This window comes from Chlorocebus sabaeus, chromosome 15, assembly GCF_047675955.1.
Source record: "Chlorocebus sabaeus isolate Y175 chromosome 15, mChlSab1.0.hap1, whole genome shotgun sequence".
In the NCBI taxonomy this organism is placed as follows: domain Eukaryota; kingdom Metazoa; phylum Chordata; class Mammalia; order Primates; family Cercopithecidae; genus Chlorocebus; species Chlorocebus sabaeus.
In genome coordinates this window covers 3,398,449-3,418,966 of record NC_132918.1, presented here as the reverse complement: position 1 = coordinate 3,418,966, position 20,518 = coordinate 3,398,449, and the positions used below count along the sequence as shown (strand labels likewise).

Sequence of the window (20,518 nt, the reverse complement as noted above, 5' to 3'; positions counted from 1 at the left end):
TGGGAATGGAAGGGACTTCGTACCAAGTCATTTTAAAACCCTGACTTGTCTCTGTCCTTCCAAAGTAGTCCTGCTTTCCCTGAATGGAGTGATGCAATGGTTCTCAAACTTCTGTGGGAATGAGACAGCCCCAGCTTTTAAAATATCAGATGTCAGAGGTCCATTCTCAGAGATCGTGATGAGGGAGATCCAGGTGGGCCCCGGGAATCTAGAACCCAGGTGTTTCTGATGTAAGCAGTCCCTGGGCCATACTTAGAGAAACATTAGAGGAAAGAACATGAATTTTGGGGTCTGAGAGAGACAGAACTGGGTTACTTATTGTGTTATGTGTTGAGCAAGTTAATCACCATTTTTGAGCCTCCTGTTTTCATCATGTATAAATGCTGGCCACGTCTCAGGGGAGATGTCGGTGTGAAGATGTACATACAGTGTTTAGCTGGGGCTTTTAAAAAATTTTATTTTACTTTAAGTTCTGGGATACATGTGCAGAAGGTGCAGGCTTGTTACATAGGTACACATGTGCCATGGTGGTTTGCTGCACCTATCAACCCATCATCTAGGTTTTAAGCCCCACATGCATTAGGTATTTGTCCTAATGCTCTCCCTCTCCTTGCCCCCCACCACTCAACAGGCCCCGATGTGTGATATTCCTCTCCCTGTGTCCACGTGTTTTCATTGTTCAACTTGCTGGGGCTTATTAAATAGGGCTTTTGGCTCTCTCTCCCCTTCGTTCAGCACCAGGGAATTGGCAACAAAGAATTTCAATCCCTCCTAGACATGACACATTAGTGGTGCCTTTCTAGCAGTGTGCACCTGTGGAATGGTCACAGAAGTGTCTGGAGGAGCACGCACATCCCCAGTGCTCTGTGCCTGGACAGCCAATCCTGATTTCATAAACAATGGCATGAAAAGAAATGACCAGGAGGTCAGAGGTCAGCCACCTGCTGTCATTTTTATTTGCAGTAAACCACAGAGTCAGAACATACACAATATACAGTGCATTGCAGAGCAAGTCCACGGCACTCTATGCAGGCAGATGAGCAGGCTGGAGCAGGCGACCAGTGTTACAGAATAACACATCTAGGGTCGGGGAGGCAGTGGAAGTGGAAGAGCAAGGAAGAAAGGATCTGGATCCTGGTCCTGTGCTTCTAGTTAGCTACTGCCCCAGTCATGGCTGGTAAACTCTGCATTTCTGCACTGCAGTTGAGGTGTGTTAGGACCTTTAGCTTCAACCTGTGCCCAGGGTCATCCCTAAACACTGAAGTTTAGCTGAGTTCCGTAAGTGGAAGCAGTGCTTTTCTACGGTGGGACTGAATTCTCTCCCAGCACACTGGCAATTCAAGAGGGCAAAAGAGGTTTGATACATGGAAGGGAAAATACTTACATTTCAGGGTTCATGTATGTATCTGTGTCAGTGTATGTGTATGAGTGTGTGTAGAGGTGGAGAGTTTACCTAAGCGTTTCTTTGTAGTGTTTCTTTCATGTTGGACGCCTCCTACCCCCAAAATTGGCTGATTTCTGAGCAGGATCAATCATTGAGGGAAGGAAAGTAGATTCTTGGCAGAGGGGCTAGGAGTTGCCCTCCTGGCTCAGCAAGGCTTGGAGAAGCCTTGGGCCTGGTGGGAGACCCATGAGGACAAAGACCCTACCTCCTCTCTTATGGCTGCAGCATTTACCCAAGGTGAAGCAAGATCGCTACAGCAGGAAGGTCTTTAGAGCACCACCTTGTTTGACAGATGGAGAAAAACAGGTCCCAGAAACCGATAGGATGTGTGTCCAAGACCATGTAAATGAGACAGGACTGAAGCCCACTCCCTGTGCCGCTCTTATTTACCCAGGCAGGGTTTCAGGCCTTATCCTAACATGGGATGTGGAATGATTCCCTTCCACAGCAGCCTCTATGGAGCATTTGCCAGACTTCCCCAAGATAGAAGGTTCTTACTTGTTTTCTACAGAGAGAGAAAATAATCCATCAGAAACCCCTTAGCAAGTGACTTCTTGGAATTATGACTACTTGCTAATAATAACACTTTCTGTGAGATACCCACCGAACTTTGAGGTCGACGGTACAGAGAAGCATAAAAGCATAAAACTTCTTCCCATTCTATGGAAGAGGACAGCTGTGCTGTAAACTGGGTCAGCAACTTGCTGTGAATCCTCTTCTCTTTAGTTGAGTTGTCTGCCTCTTGCCATCTGAAGGAGGAAGCAAGAAAATGCGGCAGGTTTTGAAATCTGCCTTCTTGTTGAGTGACCTACACACTAGACCACACTGTCTCTATTAAGACTGTAGACTACCTCGGCAGGTTAGCACAGACCAAAAAGGGTAACATCTGGAGCAGCAGGCCCTGTCCAGGTGAACACCTGCCTTGCCTCCTATCCAGGGTCCTGGGAGAGTTGCTTTGAAGAAATTTTTTATATGCTGATGGAAGAACCAGTACCAAATGACCGCCATTCGTTATTCAACTATAATCAACAGAGATAGACTTTGTGCTATGCAGGCTGCCAACTCTGCATAAAAAGTTGGACTTGATAACATCTAATGAAGGGCCTTTCCAACCTAAGGGGGCTATGATTTTAGAATTCCTTGCTTCGTGGACTTTTCATGTTAATTGAGATAGTTTGCTAGAAACTGTGAGTCCAGTAGGGTTGTGCTTGTTGGTTTTTGCTTATTTGTTCTGTCTTTGTTGATTTTACAGAAGCCCAATCCACCTAACTGCCATAGCCTCTAGCCCATTCTGTGTTCCTGAATCTGTTTTTACATTGAAACTATGATCGTTATGGCCTGGGATGTTCCACTATGTCATTGTGGGTTAAACTTCCCAACAGTTCTGTCTCACAAAGGTGCTTTATGTCTGTGATGAGACTCCAGAGGTGAGGAGAAAAAGGAGAGTAGTATTGAACGGAGAGGTTTAAGTTAGACATTGAGGCCATTTTTTTTTATGGGAGAAGTTGTGAGACGCTGGAGTACATCCTGACATTGGGCTTGGAGTATGCCCTCTGATCTTTCCTGGGCCTTTTAAGCACAGGTTTGCCTGGAGGTAACAAAGTGGGCAGATGGCCCCTTAAAACCCTTTTCTAATCCTCTGATTTTATGTATGAACATTCTAAAAATAGAACCATGCTGGGGTGGGGGAGGGTGCAGAGAGTGAAGAAAAATATCATGAGAATAAAAGAAAAAAGCAGAAGAAGCAGGCTCTGGGTGTGGGTAGAGGTTGAGAAAAGCAGAATGTGATGGGAAAAGACGGAGAAAAAGTAAGAGAACTGCATTGCGACATATTAAGAGATTAGGGTGCAGTCCCAGACAGATCGATATTTTTTTTTTTTTTTTTTTTTTTTTTTTTAAGATGGAGTCTTTCTGTTGCTCAGGCTTGAGTGCAGTGGCAAGACCTTGGCTCACTGCAACCTCTGCCTCTTGGGCTCAGACGATTCTCCTGCCTCAGCCTCCTGAGTAGCTGGGATTACAGGCACACATCACCACACCCAGCTAATTTTTGTATTTTTAGTAGAGATGATATTTTACTATGTTGGCCAGGCTGGTCTTGAACTCCTGACCTCAGGTAATCCTCCTGCCTCAGCCTCCCAAAATGCTAGGATTACAGGCATGAGCCACTGTGCCCAGCCCAAATCGACATTCTTTTTTTTTTTTTGAGATGGAGTCTCGCTCTGTCACCCAGGCTGGAGTGCAGTGGCACGATCTCAGCTCACTGCAAGCTCCACCTCCCGGGTTCACTCCATTCTCCTGCCTCAGCCTATCATAGCTGGGATTACAGGTGTGTGTCACCACACCCAGCTAATTTTTGCATTTTTAGTAGAGGTGGGGTTTCACCATGTTGGCCAGGCTGGTCTTGAACACCTGACCTCAGGTGATCCTCTCACCTCAGCCTCCCGAAGTGCTAGGATTACAGGCATGAGCCACTGCACCCAGCCCAGATAGACATTCTTTAAAAACAAAATATTTACTGATGAATCCATTAGTAAGTGTGTGAATCACCCTATCCAGCCCCATTTTACACGTGGGGAAAGTGAGCTGTAATATGACTTGCCTACGTCCCTATTGCCAGTTGGTATCAAGGGAGGCACCGGAGTTGGCCGTGTGGGAGAAGGCCAATGCTGAGCGGAGGAGGCAGAGCACATTTTCCCGGCCGAGGATGTGTGGATAGGAAGTGCCCTCAGGACGCGGCTTCGAAGCTCAGGAAAGAGAATAAGAATGGGCATAGCTAAGGCCTGCGTCTTCCTTCCCTGGCCCTGCCTCAGAGCCCCAGACTTGGAGTGACTGAGGCGGCAGAAGGGAGCCGGACACTGCAAAGGGCCTCATGCCTTGCCTTGCCTTGGCCTTGGCCTTGCCTTGCCTTTCGTCAGTGGCAATAGGAGAACCAAATCCTATCATACAACCGTCCCTTCTCCTCTTGGGAGCCATGCAAAATATCCACTGAATTTGGAAGTTGGGCTCATGCATGGCTTTTCCTTGCTTTTTCTCTTTCCTTGTTTCTCTGAGTTCCTGAGTACAGTCTCCAGAAGTTTCTTTCCTCCTTTAAGAAAATGGAGTCTGGGAATGGATGGGACTTCTCACCAAGTCAGTCGGAGGCAGGATGGATTTCTTGCAGATGACTTACCTTTGAGACTTACCTGACAGATTTCCCTGAATGTCCTTTTATTTCCCCTTTGGGGGAAGATGGGAACTCTCATTGATTAGGTTGGTGCGAAGGTAATTGCGGTTTTTTCCATTAAAAATATAAGCAAAACAGCAATTACTTTTGCTCCAACCTAATATTTTGTCTCTCCCTCTGCCCTAGTCCCTGCTCACAAACATCTCAGAAGGGACCTTCGAGCTGGAGTCCTCTGAAATGTCACAGAGGTGTGGCCCCCAGCTCCCACTCTGTTTCCATCCTTGCTCCCCTGTGGTGACCCATAGCAGTGTGGCCCCATCACAGAAAACAGCCAAGTGAAGGGGGCTCAGCACACTCAAGTGAGCTTTGGCTTTGGAATTCTTACTTTCCCCCTTAGGAAGCTGGGCCACTTTTAATCAGTGGGAAATAGGAAGAAACTTTGTGCTTCCTCTTCCCTACTACAAAACGACTGATGAACAGTAGTACAAATAGGCCTCTCTGTTCTGAGGAGATAGAGAAACAAAAAATCATGTTGCCTAGGCAAGGCAAGCGCAAGTGTGCAGAGACCTAGCCCAGCATCCGTCTCTGGGAACGCCTGCCAAGAGCTCTTATATAAGCTGCAGTGAGCTGATGTGTTTGATCAGCAGATCCTGGGCTTCAGGGCCAGGGGTTAGGCTGGAGGAGGGAGCTTAGAAGAGACTGTGTTCTTCCAAAGAGGGGGCGATCTGGGAAGAAAACATGTTCCTATACTCAGAGTGATGGAGGCAATTTTCATCTCTGTGCCAGTCAACATAGACTTCCATTTCTCGTGGTGTCAATATCAGGAGAAGAGAAGGTGATGTTTGGTGTTATGAACTCCATGGTGTGAGGAAAGGGGTGGCGAAGGGAGGGGTGGTGTTTAATGATTCAAAGGCGGGCAGATGTGCACTTGGGGTATGGATAAGAAAGCTTTCCTCTTGATGTGTAGGAAGTCAGGTAGGTGCCCATTTAGCTCCACCATGCACAGGCTGGGAATCTATCGGACCTTGGTTTCTAGTTGTTGCTTCTCCCTTAGGGCGTGCTTAAAATGGGAAACTCATTTTGCTCATTGACTGAGACAGGCTGAATATTCTGGCACCTGCTGTCACTCATTTTTGCCTGCTTTTCTTTTGTTTGGCATAATCACTGAGCTGATAGACCTTTGCAAGCGAACTCACCACCCACCTTGCCCACCATCTTGTCCGGAACATGTGCAGTCAGCCCACCCTGATCCCAGCAGCTAAGCACAGAGCAAGTGGAATGATACCTGCTTTCCATACATTTTGCCTATTGAAAATTATCTCTCACCCTACGTAAATGAGCCAAAGCTTTTCAACCAGGCTTCCCAGATGTTCTCTCGGGGGTTGACACACTTCCAGATCAGTCCTGCCCTAGTGGAGGGGGGTATCTGAACATCACAGCAGCCTACCCCCTCCCTGAGTCTAGCTTCCTATTCTTCACATGATGCGGTAATAACTATAACTGTTCTTTAGCTGAACAGATAAATCTGCAGACATGATGTTCTATTGTTTTACCTGTTCAAAATAATGTGCCCAGCCACTCTGTAACTACTAATGCTTTAAACAGTCTTTTTATTTCAGAATTAAGAACATGCATTTTTCAGGTGAATTTCTTTTTCTTTTTCTTTTTCTTTTTTTTTTTTTTGAGACGAAGTTTTGCTCTCAGGCTGGAGTGCAGTGGCACGATCTCGGCTCACTGCAACCTCTGCCGCCCGGGTTCAAGGGATTCTCCTGCCTCAGCCTCCTGAGTAGCTGGGATTACAGACGCGCGCCACCACGCCTGGCTAATTTTTTTGTGTTTTTTTCAGTAGAGACGGAGTTTCGCCGTATTGGGGACAGGTTGGTCTCGAACTCCTGACCTCAAGTGATCCGCCTGCCTTGGCCTCCCAAAGTGCTGGGATTACAGGCGTGAGCCACCGCGCCCTGCCTTTCAGGTGAATGTCTAACTCATCCAAGTGTTTTGCATTTTCTCTTTGGCATCATTAGTGCTTACAGCACTTTCCAATTTAGTGTCTTTTGAGAATTTAGTTCATGGGCTGTTTGCTTTCCTGTTTCCAGAAGAATCAGAAATGTTTCAAATATAGCTAAGACCGTCTTTGGTTCCACCCAACACTTTCTCCTCATGAGTGATGGTAAATGTCCTGATGAATTTCTGCTTGGGAACAACTGGACTCAGTCAGTTGAGAAATAACAGAGCTCATATGCACAACACCTTGAAGCCTTCCTTCAGCAATGTGGATGATACACACAACCTTCAACACTTCAGAGAGAATCCTCCGTGATGATGTCGGCTCAGGTATTTTGGTGTGAGATGTCATGATAACTTACTTATAACAAATTCGGCCAGAAAAAGATGAAACAGGGCAAAATGTTAACAACTGTTAAATCTAAGTGATGGGCACATGGTTGCTCATTATACTCATGGCTGCAGTTTTTTTGTATGTTTGAGCATTTTCATCATAAAAGTAATTTATTCCCAGATGTTCTAATTTCAGGAGGCATATTTAACCTGTGGGGGCTTTGGGAGGCTGACAGGCAGCAGATGGGAGGCAGGAATTGCTTAGTTCTCCTAGGTCTATTATCATTACCTTAATGTCTGCTAGTAGCAGAGTACGACAATAGCAAACCCCAAACAGCAATTCCGTGACACCCTCTGTTATTAACACCTTCCATGCAAGCACAGTTCTCTGAGTTAAAAGATGTAGTTCTCAATCCCTTTACCTCAAGGATGTTGGGGAGAGAGGAAATATTCACCAGGAAAGCTTTTCTTTTCTTGAAGATCATGCCATTTTCTGGTAACCAATTGGTACCAGTTTTCTTAAAAAAATAAAAAACACAAAACAATTTCATTCATTACTTTGAAAATACTGTTGTTTAGTCCCTCAACAGAAAATGCAAACTTTCTGGAATCTTCTTCCGGATTGCCAGTTATATTGCGGGGTTTTAAAATTCATTTCAATTTCTATTTTCTAGGGTACAAATACATTATTATTTTTATTATTCCTCACCTTGTAATTCCTCTTAAGATTTCATTTTAAAAAGATTTTTGCTTTTTGGAGAGTTAAAAATGCTCAATTTTTTTTTTGCATTACTCTAGGCAGTATATATTTTTTTTTTGTAAAAGTGTTTTTTAATCTTGGCAAAATAATAAAATTATATTTCACAATTTGCACAGAATCTAACTAAAGGGCAGAGGCATATTACCCTCAGAGTTTAGAATAAAGCCAGATTTTTCAGGCCCAGTTCCACTGTAGAGTTAGTATGCGCTGCAATCCCAAACATTTTCTTGTTCCCTCTAAAGCTAGGGCCAATTTCATTTCAAATGGAGGTTAGAGTAAAAAAATCACTTTTGTGTTTTACCACCTTCTCTAGGCATAATCCCAAATTATGATTCACCCGAAAGGTTTTTAAAAGGCCACTTCAAATCTCCACTCCACCTTTAGAGACGTTACTAAATTCTGATATTTGACTACCTGACCTTATTTCTTTTGCCCCTGATCTTTACTATGGTCTCTGCATATGTTTTAGTAGCACCTTTAATACTATGTGAATACTGTGATCTGGGTGAGTTCTTCACCAGGTATCCACCGTTGTCCATCCTTCTCAAGTAGTGCCTTAGGATATTGCCCAGCTGGTGCCTGGGAGCAAGGACCTGGGAAGGTAGGAGGAGGTTGACATGGACCTCCTGCTGCTCAGGGGTGCTGCCCCACCTCAGTGCGCCCCTGCATCCAGACACATGAATGCTATTTCCACTCCAGCTCTGCAAAAGAGGGAGGAGAGGGACTTGGGTTTCCAGTTTGAGAAGGGAATAAGTCCTACACAGGGGATTAGTTTTGGGGTAGTAAATCCCTGTCCATTCCTGCGACTCGGAGGAATTGGTAATGGCACTGCAGGCACAAATGTGGACTTTGAAGGCAGGTACTGACAGGTCTGACTCCTGGATCTGTCACTGTGAGCTTTGCTCTGTTTCTCAGTTTTCCTCACTTGTCAAATAGAGAACATACAGGTTTTTGCGAAGTTCAAAAGTGTTCGTAAAAATAGTAAGCTTTGGACTAGATAATAAATGATGTTGTTATTTAGTAACAATTTCATTAATGCCTGGGGATTTCTATTTTATCATTTACTTGGCTTTAGGCTTAAATTTTTTTTTGAGGATTTCTCAGTTTTTCCTTCTATTTTTGGGCTATAGTGTTCATGCCCACCTCCCTTGCCCAAATCAATCTGCCAAAAAATCCAGTTCTCTATCTCTTTTCATCTTATGAACCTGAATCTTATTATGCTGATCTCTTACTATGTTGTAACTCTACTTCTGTGCTGCCCTTTTATTCTTTGTCAGTTCTGACCTTATCTCTAAGAAGTGAATTGCAAATATTTCTGTCTTTCTGTCCAAGTCGAATTTCATATTTTCTGAATCACGTAGCTGCCCTCCATGTGACCTAGAAAGCCCTTTGATGATCCATATTTAGCTGTATCCATCACTCAACAGATGTCTGGGTAGTTAAAGGCCCCCATGAGCTCCCTCTACATCCTGTGGTTTCAAGTTCCTGAGTTGTTAGTTAAAAAGCTTTCATCCCCCTGCCCCCACCCATTCCAGAGTAGAAGTACAGATACCCACTTTAGCTGTTCATTCATTTATTCATTTGACAAATACCTACTCATTACCTACTGCATGCTTGATACTGAGTTAGATGTTATCCTCTTTGTTCCAAATTGCATTTTCTTAATCTGACCCATTTAGAGTAGTCCTCCAGGTTTTCTGATGATTTCTCTGGAATCAGCATTGAGCATCCAATTAAGCCGTCTCCTCTACCTGCAGGGTTTCCTGACCCCTGGGAGACTTGGAAGCTTAATCGTAAACTCTGATGTCTTGCTATAATATACCTGCTATTCCATGCACAGATATCAGACTTACAAAGGTTCACCACAGCTCTATCTAGGGGAGTTTAGTTCGCAGATGAGGTTGCAAGGCTCTGCTTGTCGTCCTGCACCTTGGACATGAAGAATGAAGTGGCAGCAAGGGTAGAACGCCTAGCAAGTTAAGTAGCTAATTTCCAAAACCCCTTGGTTTTCTGTGCCCCTGGTTTCCCACACAGATGCCTATGAGGAAAGATGCTTCTCTGCTTTTTGAGCTCTCTGGATCTTCCCATTAGATAGCATCTCTTGGCATCTGAAAGGCAGCTTGCTATTCTGTTCTCCTGTGGAACACAGATGGCCCAGCCCACGCCTATCACTAATGAGGACTGCATACAGAGCCTCCTTGCTGGAGGCTCCCTTCAGCAACCCCAGTGCTCCTTCCCTTTGCTGGCCAGTCACTGTTGACCATGGCATTTAAATCTGAGAAGGCTGTTTGCTGCTCTCCCACTCACAGAGCTGAACAAAAAAATCTATTAGGTGTAGGTCCTGGGAAATGAGTTGCATTCAGCTAGAACATGAAGACATTGAGGATTGAGGAAGGGATGGCTGCTGATTTGATTGCCAGGATTTTGGGATCCAGCTGTCCATGGAAGCTATTGAGTTTAAATATGAACAAGCACTGGAAGTTCTTCAGTAGGAACATGATTAGCTAGCTATACAGAGGTTAAACAGATGGGATATCAATTTGTCAATGTCATATTATTTCAAGTAGAATACTAGTATGGTTGGAAACAATTAGAATAGAATTTTAAAGGCACTAAAATATAGTGGGAAAAGCGTAGATTTTCTTTCTTTTTCTTTTCTCTCTCTCTCTCTCTCTCTTTCTTTCTTTTTTGAGACGGGATTTTCATTCTTTCACCCAGGCTGGAGTGCAGTGGCATGATCCTGGCTCACTGCAACCTCTGCCTCCCAAGTTCAAGCGATTCTCCTGCCTCAGCCTCCCAAGTAGCTAGGATTACAGGTGTGTGCCACCACACCTGGCTAATTTTGTATTTTTGGTAGAGATGGGGTTTCACCATGTTGGCCAGGCTGCTCTCAAACTCCTGAACTGAGGTGATCCACCCGCCTCGGCCTCCCAAAGTGCTGGCATTGAAGGAGTGAACCACTGCGCCTGGCTGAGCATAGATTTTCATATGAGACAGACCCGTGTCAAGTCCTGGTTCTATCACTTGCTATCTGTTGGACAAAGTACTTCACCTTTCTATGCATGAATTTCTATATCTGTAAAAAAGTACAATGCCAATATCTTAGGCTGTTCTGAAGATCAAAAGGGAAAGCACATGAAAAGACCTTGACACCGTGCCTGGCGCCTAGTAAGCAATGAATGGAAATTTCCTTTCTTTTTTTTTTCTTTTTTTTTTTTTTGAGACAGAGTCTTGCTCTGTCACCCAGGTTGGAGTGCAGTAACGCGATCGCGGCTTACTGCAACCTTCCACTCTCGGGTTCAAGCGATTCTCCTGCCTCAGCCTCCTGAGTAGCTGGGACTACAGGCATGCACCACCAAGCCCAGCTAATTTTTGTATTTTTAGTAGAGACGGAGTTTCACCATGTTGTTCAGGCTGGTCTCGAACTCCTGACCTCGTGACCCGCCCACCTCGGCCTTCTAAAGTGCTGGGATTACAGGCATGAGCCACCGCACCCGGCTGGGAGTTTCCTTTCTTATCTCCCTTTCCTGTTTTCTCTTTATAGCAGAAAGTTGAAAGATGCACTCTAATATGGTAGAACATCAAGTTGAGCTAAACTCAATGGCTCCATGTGAAAGTTTGTACAATTCTGCTCTCCTGTTTTATTTAAAACTTGTTTGAATTTGAGATGTAGGATAGTTTCTTTTTCCTTGCTATTGCAAGTCTGATACAGGTCTGATATTTACGATTAGAAGTTCCAAACTGCTAATATGGACCTCAGTAGAAAGGCAAAATCTGTTTGACTTTAATACTATAATCCATTTTTTTAAGTTCTCAGAGCTACTAAGGAGCAATCACAACCACCATTAGCGACCCCTGAGGGTGCCAGTGAGTCAGGTCAATCCTGCCATGTCCAAGACTGGTCTAAATGGTCAGTACTCCCAATCCAGAAATTGCTCTTGGAGTCATTTTTCATTCTTTCAGAAAATAAGGGACACCAAGAAATGCCGTTCAAAAGGAATTAATAGATTTACTGATTTAACATTAATGCCTACGAAAACAGTTTAAATAGCTTTTGGGGTAAGGTAGATTAGTTACTGTTGGTTTCCCATCCAACCAGGTCAAAGCTTTTTCCTATAACTGCAGGTGCATGTTTATTCCCGCACATGGCAGTCCTTTCCATATTAGAGCAGCTCCAGGAGCAGTTATTAAAATGAATAGAAGTTAACCTGTTTACAACTGTGTTTTTCAGACCTGATTCTGTTCTCTGGAGTTACACAGATGAAGTCTGATCTCTATCCGCTATCATGCCTACCCTTTTATTTTTTCTTCTCTTCAATCCCCTTTCCAGTCCCTTCCCAACTCAGGAAACAAAGGGCCTAGATCATTGATTCTTGCTTGAAGATGGGTAGAGGGGAACAATAAAAATAGACAAACAATCTCATAAAGAAACAAGAAAAGGTGTCTTAAGAATGGAGACTTGGCTGGGTGCGGTGGCTCACGCCTGTAATCCCAGCACTTTGGGAAGCTGAGGCAGGTGGGTCACCTGAGGTCAGGAATTCGAGACCAGCCTGGCCAACATGGTGAAACCCCGTCTCTACTAAAAATACAAAAATTAGCTGGGCATGGTGGCACACGCCTGTAATCCAAGCTACTCAAGAGAGGCAGGAGAATCGCTTGAACCGGGGAGGCAGAGGTTGCAGTTAGCTGAGACTGCGCCATTGCACTCCAGCCTGGACAACAAGAGCAAAACTCCATCCCCTACCCCAGCAAAAAAAAAAAAAAAAAAAAAAAAGGAATGGAGACTTCTTGTTCTAGAAATAGCACTTTTTGAGATATTATTGTAGAGGATGGTTACTTGCTTGTTTCCACCTCCACTGAGAACAACAACAAAATAAATGGTGGTCTGAAGGCAGTGTTTTCTAATCTATAGATGTTGACAAATAAAGGACTCTATGGTTCTTTACTAGGAGTTCTCAGAGACTCTCTATGTACTTCCCAGAAAAGATTTAGCACTTGACCACAGAACTCTTTTTTTCATGAAACATTTGATGGATACTTGTGTTTTGGGAGACACATCTTAGGAAGTTATGGTTTCAGATATGCTGTGGGGACTCAGACTGAACATTTGAAATAATTTCTTGATTGATTACTGTTAGATCCTGGAGCTGGTGGCCAAGGAAGACTGTGAAGTTTCCTTCCTTGGAAGGTTGGTAGACTCTTCCTCCTTCCCCCAACTCCCCCTCTTTTAATACTAGAATTAGGCATGCACCTGCCTGGGAGTGCTGAGGTGTAGGCCTGACATATAGGGGATCTGAGCATCTAGATCCTTCCCATCCCCATGATTCTATTTTTGTGGATCCCAATTGTGTAGTGTTGCACGGAAGGCACAGACTAGCTGGGACAGGAGGTAACTGAGAGTTTTGGCCAAGAGAAGAGGGGGCTAGAGATGGGAAAAGTTGATGCAATTATTTTTGGCAGGAGTTGGAACCAAAGCAGCAGAAGAGAGTAAGTTTTAAGACTCTCTGGCAAAGTAACTTCCTAATCTGTCACTGAGTATGTGTAAAAAAGTGATTAGTGGGTCTCTATATTTATCATGATTACTCACAAATATGTAATTTACATAATATATACAGCACATTAAGTACTATGTCACCTTATATAATGTGCATATGTATAATGTATATGCATGTTATGTAACGCCAGTCTGGAGGCTCTTCCAGGTTCTGCCAAGTATTTCCTAATTTATTTGGCAATTTTAACGTATCTTTTCCATCTGTGGAAAGAACTCTCTTGAGAGGAGCTGGTCTCTGACCTGAATATAATCATCCTACTAGGTCTATCTCCACTCTCAACACACTGGGGAAACTCCAAAAAGACTAAGCCATAATGGAACACAATTCCTAGCTCATCAGTTTAGGGACAACACAATGTACTAAAGAGTTCCTGCTTTACAGTTTTTATTGCTATTGGGGTAGAAGCATGGGGGGCAGGTGAGAACATGTTTGTAGCATGGCCAGAATCAGAATAAGAAATAAGGGACTAGGTTCTCCCCTGACTAACCACTAAACCTCTTCTCATTGAGATTGAGATAATAATACCTTCTCGGCTAACCTCAGAGGTTGTTATGAGGGTCACTATGATGAGGGACTCCACAAAAAGAAACCACAGTCATATTGTTTAAAGGATGATTTGCAAGTCACGATTAAACAACACAAGATTTACTAAGGTTACCAAATTGGAAGTGCAATTCCACTGAAGTTGTTATACTCCATGCCTCTAAGAAGGACTTGGGATATGTCTCTCAAGCAACATTGCAAGTCCTGTGCACTAGGGTACAGCAGGTAAGGGCCATTTTCTGCACAGCCCCTTCATGAGACTTGTGAGTCTCTGAGAATCAATTTCACCTGTTGATAGTGCCATGTCTCAATAGTCTCAATCTTGGGGGAACTTGACTGAAACACATGCCTGAACTTCTGTAAATGTCTTAGAATCAGTGACCCCAAACCTGAACCTGCCTCAGTTTCAGAATCAAGTGGCTTCCAAGATAGTACCTGTAGTAATTCTGGAGCTTGTTGGTCCCATCACCAAGAATACCATCATTAAAGATATACTTCAGGTGGCCTGGTTTTCCCCTTAGTCAGCATTCTGCACTATTAGGTTGAGCAGAATGGTCTTAGATCTTGCTCCTAGATGGTCCTTCACAGTTAAGTGCCATTTGTACACACAATCTTAATATTCCCTTCCTTGTCCAAAGCTCCTGTCCAATGCAAGGAGATTAGAGGCAGCTCAGTGGAGTGCTATTAAATGGGTCCAAGTTTCCACTGAGAAATCTCAGAGAGGGATGGAGGCCCAGTGAAGCGCTGAGCGGCCTTGCCTTTGGGAAAGGATGGTAATGCTGGCACTTGCTGAATGAGGCCCACTGAGCTCTGCTGAGACCCCTCTGTCCTGGCTGGCAGTATCTTGCAGAAGATGCCTCAGTCCTCCTTGCGACTCTCCACTGAGGTCATCCCTGCAGCCAAGGTTGTTTCCAAACTAAGAGACTATGATGACCATGATGAGGTGACATGTGGAGAGTTCAATCTGATGATCTGTTTAGTACCTTTGACCTCAGACCAACTTCTTTTCCATTCAGGCCAGAGAGAACCTCTGGGAAGCAGCATGAGGCACTCATTTTCTTGTGTGGGCATATCCCGTCCACGCATGTGCTGTACGTTTGTTCCTCCCTGGCAACCTGGATCCAAGTGGAATCACTTTTCAGTGACCGGAGATGACCCTACTCTGAGATGCATGGGTTCTTTTCTCCATTAAATATCTTTGTAACGGCACCTACTCTCAAGCTGCATTAGCCAAGACACCATGGAAAAGTCTCTGAACTTTTCTGAGACTCAATTTTCTTATCTGACAAATGGCAGAGTAAATCCAGCCCAGCAAGTCTTTCATGTTTGTTTTGAAGATCCAGAATAGGAGCTCTCAGTCTCTTCATGAAAGTAGGGAGCTACTTTCATTCCTCTTAACCCTTGTGATCACCGCAGGGAGATGCGTCCTGATAATGAAACAGTGGAGTGGGGGAGTAAGAACCTTTTTTTTCCTTACCACTTTCTGTCTCATACTACCTCTGTTATTTTTTCCAATCAGGAAAAGTCCGTCAGTAAATAAATATTTATATATATAAATATATATAGGCTAAACATATATATACATACACACGTAAGACCATCAGAAGGTCCTTCAGGTCATACTCTGGGAGTGGTGAGTGCAAAGAAGCAGGAGGGAACCATCTCCCGGTTTCCCCAGCAAAGTTCCTTCCTTCCCATCTTTTCTGCCTTCAGGAATAGTCTGCCACCAGGGCTTGGAACTCAAACAGGAAACACGCTTTGGCTTGAAAAAGAAAGAAGCTGGGGGTGGTTTTTTTTTTTTCTTCCCTTTTTACACAATATTATGACACCAATTTGAAAAATAAATCCCAGTTTCTCTGCTTTCCCTCCCAGGTGTTCACAGAACTAAGAAAATAAATACCACATCTAAGGTGTGCTGTGCAGGCAGCTCTGGGAGCTCTTGGAGCCACCTCTAAACAAACATACAGCCACCAGGAGAAGGCTCCGGGAACATAACAAGTGCCCACTGATGGTGCAGAAACCCCGGAATGGAAATACAGCCTTCCGCGGCCTTTCTGCCTCCTCAGCAGGCTGAGGGAGAAGTTATCACTCAAAGGACGACCAAGAAACCAACGTGCGCCTGCTGAGCCCTGCCAAGGATTATGCTCTGAGAGCTGGAGGCTGTTTTGTCTCTGTACAGAGGGACCTTTGTGCAAATTCTCTGGAACCAGAGCTCTTTCCCTTGGCCACATCCGATCTCACTATAGGCAGGAAACCTGCAGCCTGCCCCTCGCAAGCGTCCATGAGGAAACTTGCAGGGCTGGTAGAAAGAAAGGGGGATTTCTCTTCAGTCTCAGAAAATTCTACTCGAGGCCTGTGGGAATGTGGAGGTTGCTGCATGAGCCCTCACGGGCCCTAAGTCCATTCAAAATGTTTTGTTGGCACTGGCTCTGTTAGGGGTGTACCCACTGTTGAAATAGAATCTATGGCAAGGTGACGTTTTCTTCCCGAAGGGTGGCTTTGCTTCCACTGGTTAGAGAAGAGTGTGTATGTGTGCGTGTGTGTGCGTGTGTGTGCATGTGAGTGTGCACATAAATGTGTGTGTGAGTGTGCATTATAGTTTCTTGTTTTCTCTCTTGGTTTAGCTGGTGTTTGGCACACTGTTTAGTCTTTTGAACGGCTCTTCCTCCTCAATGAGAAGAAGCTGCTCTTCTGGGGAGGCCCCATCATCATGGGCGCTTGGTTCTTGTGAGTAATTTTAATCTAAAAGCAAAGAGGCAGAAATGAATTAGTGGCATGCAAATCTCAGTAGCCTAAGGGAGAGTAAGCCACAGAGAAAGGAAAGGCCAGCTTCAGGCTGGAAGGAGCCCCACGCAGAAGGACAACTGTCCTTGAACGGCTTCAAAATTGGCAACTTGACCCTGACTGGGCCTGGAGTTTGGCACTGCTGGGAGTGAGGGGCGGAAGCACTGGAGAGACAGGTGTGAGCTTCCCACGTGGTGATCAGCTCACACCTGTCTCGTGTCCTTGGTATTCACAGACTCTCAGAATGTCACAGCCAGAGGAGACCTCAGGGACTCAATCGACCCCTCTGCAGGAGCCCGTTAGACTAGCCTAAGTTCACAAACAGAGCAGCAGAACAATTAGAGCCCAGTTTTTCAGATTCCCAGCCTCCATTGCTCCTGGTCATTCCTGCCAAGGCAGTGCTGAGCTGTCAATCAAGTGACCGCGACTTTGGTCTGACCTCTGACTAAGCAACATCATGTGGAGAGTTCCCAAGTGAGTGCCTTAGGTATTTCCTCTTTTCTTGGCCTTCTAGGGAAGAGCCTCAATTCTTTTTAAAACTTTGTTTTCTTCAAATTTTAGGGTTTATAAGTGTTTTCTCCTGTAAACTTTAAGTCAATTGGAAGTGAAAGACACCGATGTATTCTCATTTTTGCCTTTCTTCCCAACCTTATCCTCAGGTCATGACTTTGAAATCGTTAATTCCCACTTGAGTGTGGCCTTGCAACCTTAATAATCTACATTATCAGTCCATCCACAATATTTATTAAGTATGATAACGCTCAGAGTAGGATGATGATGTGGGAACAGGAAGCACTTAGAATTCAAAGACCTGGGTTTGAGTCCAGACACTTCCACTTCTTTGCTGTGAAAATTCAGACGAATCATTGAATCTTCAGAGCCAGTGCTTACTGAACTGCAAATGAGGAGGATAACATTTGTCTTATTTTCCTCACAAAGATCAAATAATAGATTGTCAATGAAAGCCCACTGTAAACTGTAAAATGGAAAGTAACAGTTAGTGAAATCCTTGTCTTATGGAGAAAGAGAAAGAGAAAGATGGAGGTCAAAAGAAACAGAACCTATGAATTCATTCTTGCGGTTTTTACCACATTGTAGGAAATGACAGTGTGACCACAGGGAACAACAGAAGAACTCTTGAACACAGAGACCATCAACGAGTTTAAATTAATCTCGGCTAAACCAAGTGGCGTCCAAAACAAGGTGGGCATGGAATGAGAAAAGTCTGATGGGAACAAGGAGGAAAGAATTTTAAAATTTGAAGGAAGGAAAGGAAATGTGTTGGTGAAAAGGGCGTGGGTAGAGAAGTCACAGATGAGCAGGTTGAGTTCAGAGCAAACTATGAGAAATGTGGTCATTGACACAGGTGGGGCAGCTGGTGTGGGGTTTTAAAGGGAGGCAGAAAGACTGGGTTCACATGAAGAAACGAGGAAGCGTGAGAGATGGCATTCTACACTGCTGAATAACATGACAAAAAAAAGAGTTTGAGGGAAATTATTTAACAGCTGTTGTCAAGGTGAGCTGGGGTGGTGAGTGCCCGGCTAAGAGGGTACTACTGTAAGCCAGGTTGACATTGAAAGGGCTCCAGGAACTGTAATCACTGCACTTTGGGAGGCTGAGATGGGTGGATCACTTGAGGCCAGGAGTTTGAGACCAGCCTGGCCAACATGGTGAAACTCCGTCTCTACTAAAAATACAGAAATTAGTTGGAGGTGGTGGCAGGCACCTGTAATCCTAGCTACTTGGGAGGCTGAGGCAGAAGAATCACTTGAACCCGGGAGGCGGAGGTTGCAGTGAGCCAAGATCGCACCACTGCACTCCAGCCTGGGTGACAAGAGAGAGACTCCATCTCAAAAAATTAAAATTAAAATAAAGGGCTCCAGGAAATGGAAAGGAAGGATGGGACCAAAAGACACTGTGGACAATTAGCATAAACTGGTGCTAAAAGCTGAAAATGACCCTTATGTTGGCTTCCACCAGCCTGGAGACCTAAAAGGGGAGAGAGTCACTGTTTTGTGATAGTCATCAGAGGAGAAAACCGAAAATGCATCAACATCATTTTGTGCTGTGTGTCTTATTGTGGGCATTATGTTTATCCTAGAATGCACAGAAGTGAGGCATAGGCTGCAGACTGGAGACTCGGACAGCAATTATCTGTGGCATGCAATGTAGCATTCTTTGTGGCATGTTCCCCGGTGGTCAGCCATCTCTCAGTCCTGATCTCCCATGCCCATGAGGGGAAGGACTTCAGCTTCTTCACCATGGTACTCTCTGAGCCAGTGCAGTGCCTGTTCAGGGTACAACACATTGTGGAAGTACTGACTGATAAGCTGTACATGCTGGCAGTGGAGATGGCTATGTTTGAGGCAGAGGTTGGTAGCTGGTGCCTACCTTTCCTGCTGGTAGAGCACCCCCCCTTTTTTTTTTAGATAGAGTCTTACTCTATTGCCTAGGGTGGAGTGCAGTGGCGTAATCTCGGCTCATTGCAACCTCTGCCTCCCAGGTTCAAGCGACTCTCCTGACTCAGCCTCCTGAGTAGCTAGGACTACAGGCACTTGCCACCATGCCTGGCTAATTTTTGTATTTTTTAGTAGAGACGGGGTTTCACCACATCGGTCAGGATGGTCTTGAACTCCTGATCTCATGATCCGCCCACGTCGGCCTCCCAAAGTGCTGGGATTATAGGCATGAGCCACCGTGCCCGGCCTTGTTTTTTTTTTTTTAAGATGATACAGGACCCTCGCTTCTCTTTTTTCTCCCTTTAGCTGAGCTATTTATTCACTAGTTAGTACCTCTAGGGCACAGAAGAGGAAGTAAAACTCAAATCTCTCCTGCATGTTTTTCAGCAGCTCTGACAAAGGTCTTGATAGGGTAGGAGTTTGGGGCTCCTGGGTAACATAATATTTTGGGCAGCTTTGTGGATTCTATTACTATAGAACCGAAAGAAGTATGAAATCATATCCTCATTTCCAGTCAAAGAGATATCAGTCCCTTACCCTTAAATTAGGGGCTAGCAGGTAAAATAGTTATGATCCTATTTTAGGAGGTAGTTGGATGTGGCTAAGCCTGCCTTTTCAATCCCTGATAGAAAGAGGTCATCCCACATTTCTGTAGTTAGCACCCAAGCTTCTTTGGTAATTGGGTAAGTCAGGCAATTAACTAAAGTCTCTATGATTTTCTTAAAAACTATTCACAACACTGACAGCACCTGGCCACGTACTAAGATCAGGAGCTTAGTGCATAGTTTTCTGCTCGATCACAGAGAGAATTGATACACTAGACTCTTGCATGATAGTTCGAAGTTCACAAAACTACTGCAGCATGTAATTTCCCCTTTAAAATAGAATAAAAATGTGAACTTCACTAGTGCTGGCAATTGACTTTGTTTGGGGGCTGTTTTCTGCAAACCAACACATTTTTATTACTTCAAGAGAAGCAAGAGATTGAGGGACTTCTCAGGGCGAGTAATTCAGATGATGCCTAGTAAAATGGCCAATAACTTTAAGTGTGAACCCTTCCCAAACCATTTGAAAGGTGTCTGAGGGGTCAGGCACGGTGGCTCACACCTGTAATCCCAGTACTTTGAGAAGCCCAGGTGGGCAGATCGCTTGAGCGCAGAAGTTCAAGACCAGCCTGGGGAACATGGTGAAACTTCGTCTCTACAAAAAATACAAAAATTAGCTAGAAGTGAAGGGGCACCCTTAGCTACTTGGAAGGCTGAGGTGAGAGGATTGCTTGAGCCTGGGAGGTCGAGGCGGCAGTGGGCCATGTTCTCGCCACTGCACTCCAGCCTGGGTGACAAAGTGAGACCTTGTCTCAACAACAAGACAACAAAAAAGAAAAGTGTCTGAGATCTGCTGTAATTTTAACTGGAGATGCATAGAAAGGCACAAATCTGAAAGGTCTCAAATAGTCTCTGTGATATTTTAAAA

At 44.6% G+C, this 20,518-nt stretch overlaps 1 protein-coding gene across 9 annotated transcripts in view; it reads right to left on the bottom strand.

The window, feature by feature from the left end:
* Positions 1-933: 933 nt before the first annotated feature.
* DGKG (diacylglycerol kinase gamma) overlaps positions 934-20,518 on the bottom strand; it is a 227,318-nt gene continuing 207,733 nt past the window's right edge. For 7 of the 9 annotated variants that reach the window (XM_007971827.3, XM_073023374.1, XM_073023375.1 and 4 more), the window contains one exon: positions 10,385-16,544. In XM_007971827.3, coding sequence (XP_007970018.3) covers positions 16,446-16,544 — 99 coding nt within the window. In that variant the 3' untranslated portion in view covers positions 10,385-16,445. Of the gene's footprint in view, positions 2,194-10,384; positions 16,545-20,518 lie in introns of those variants that run through there. The other 2 variants (XR_012095538.1, XM_073023373.1) reach the window with 2 other exon arrangements.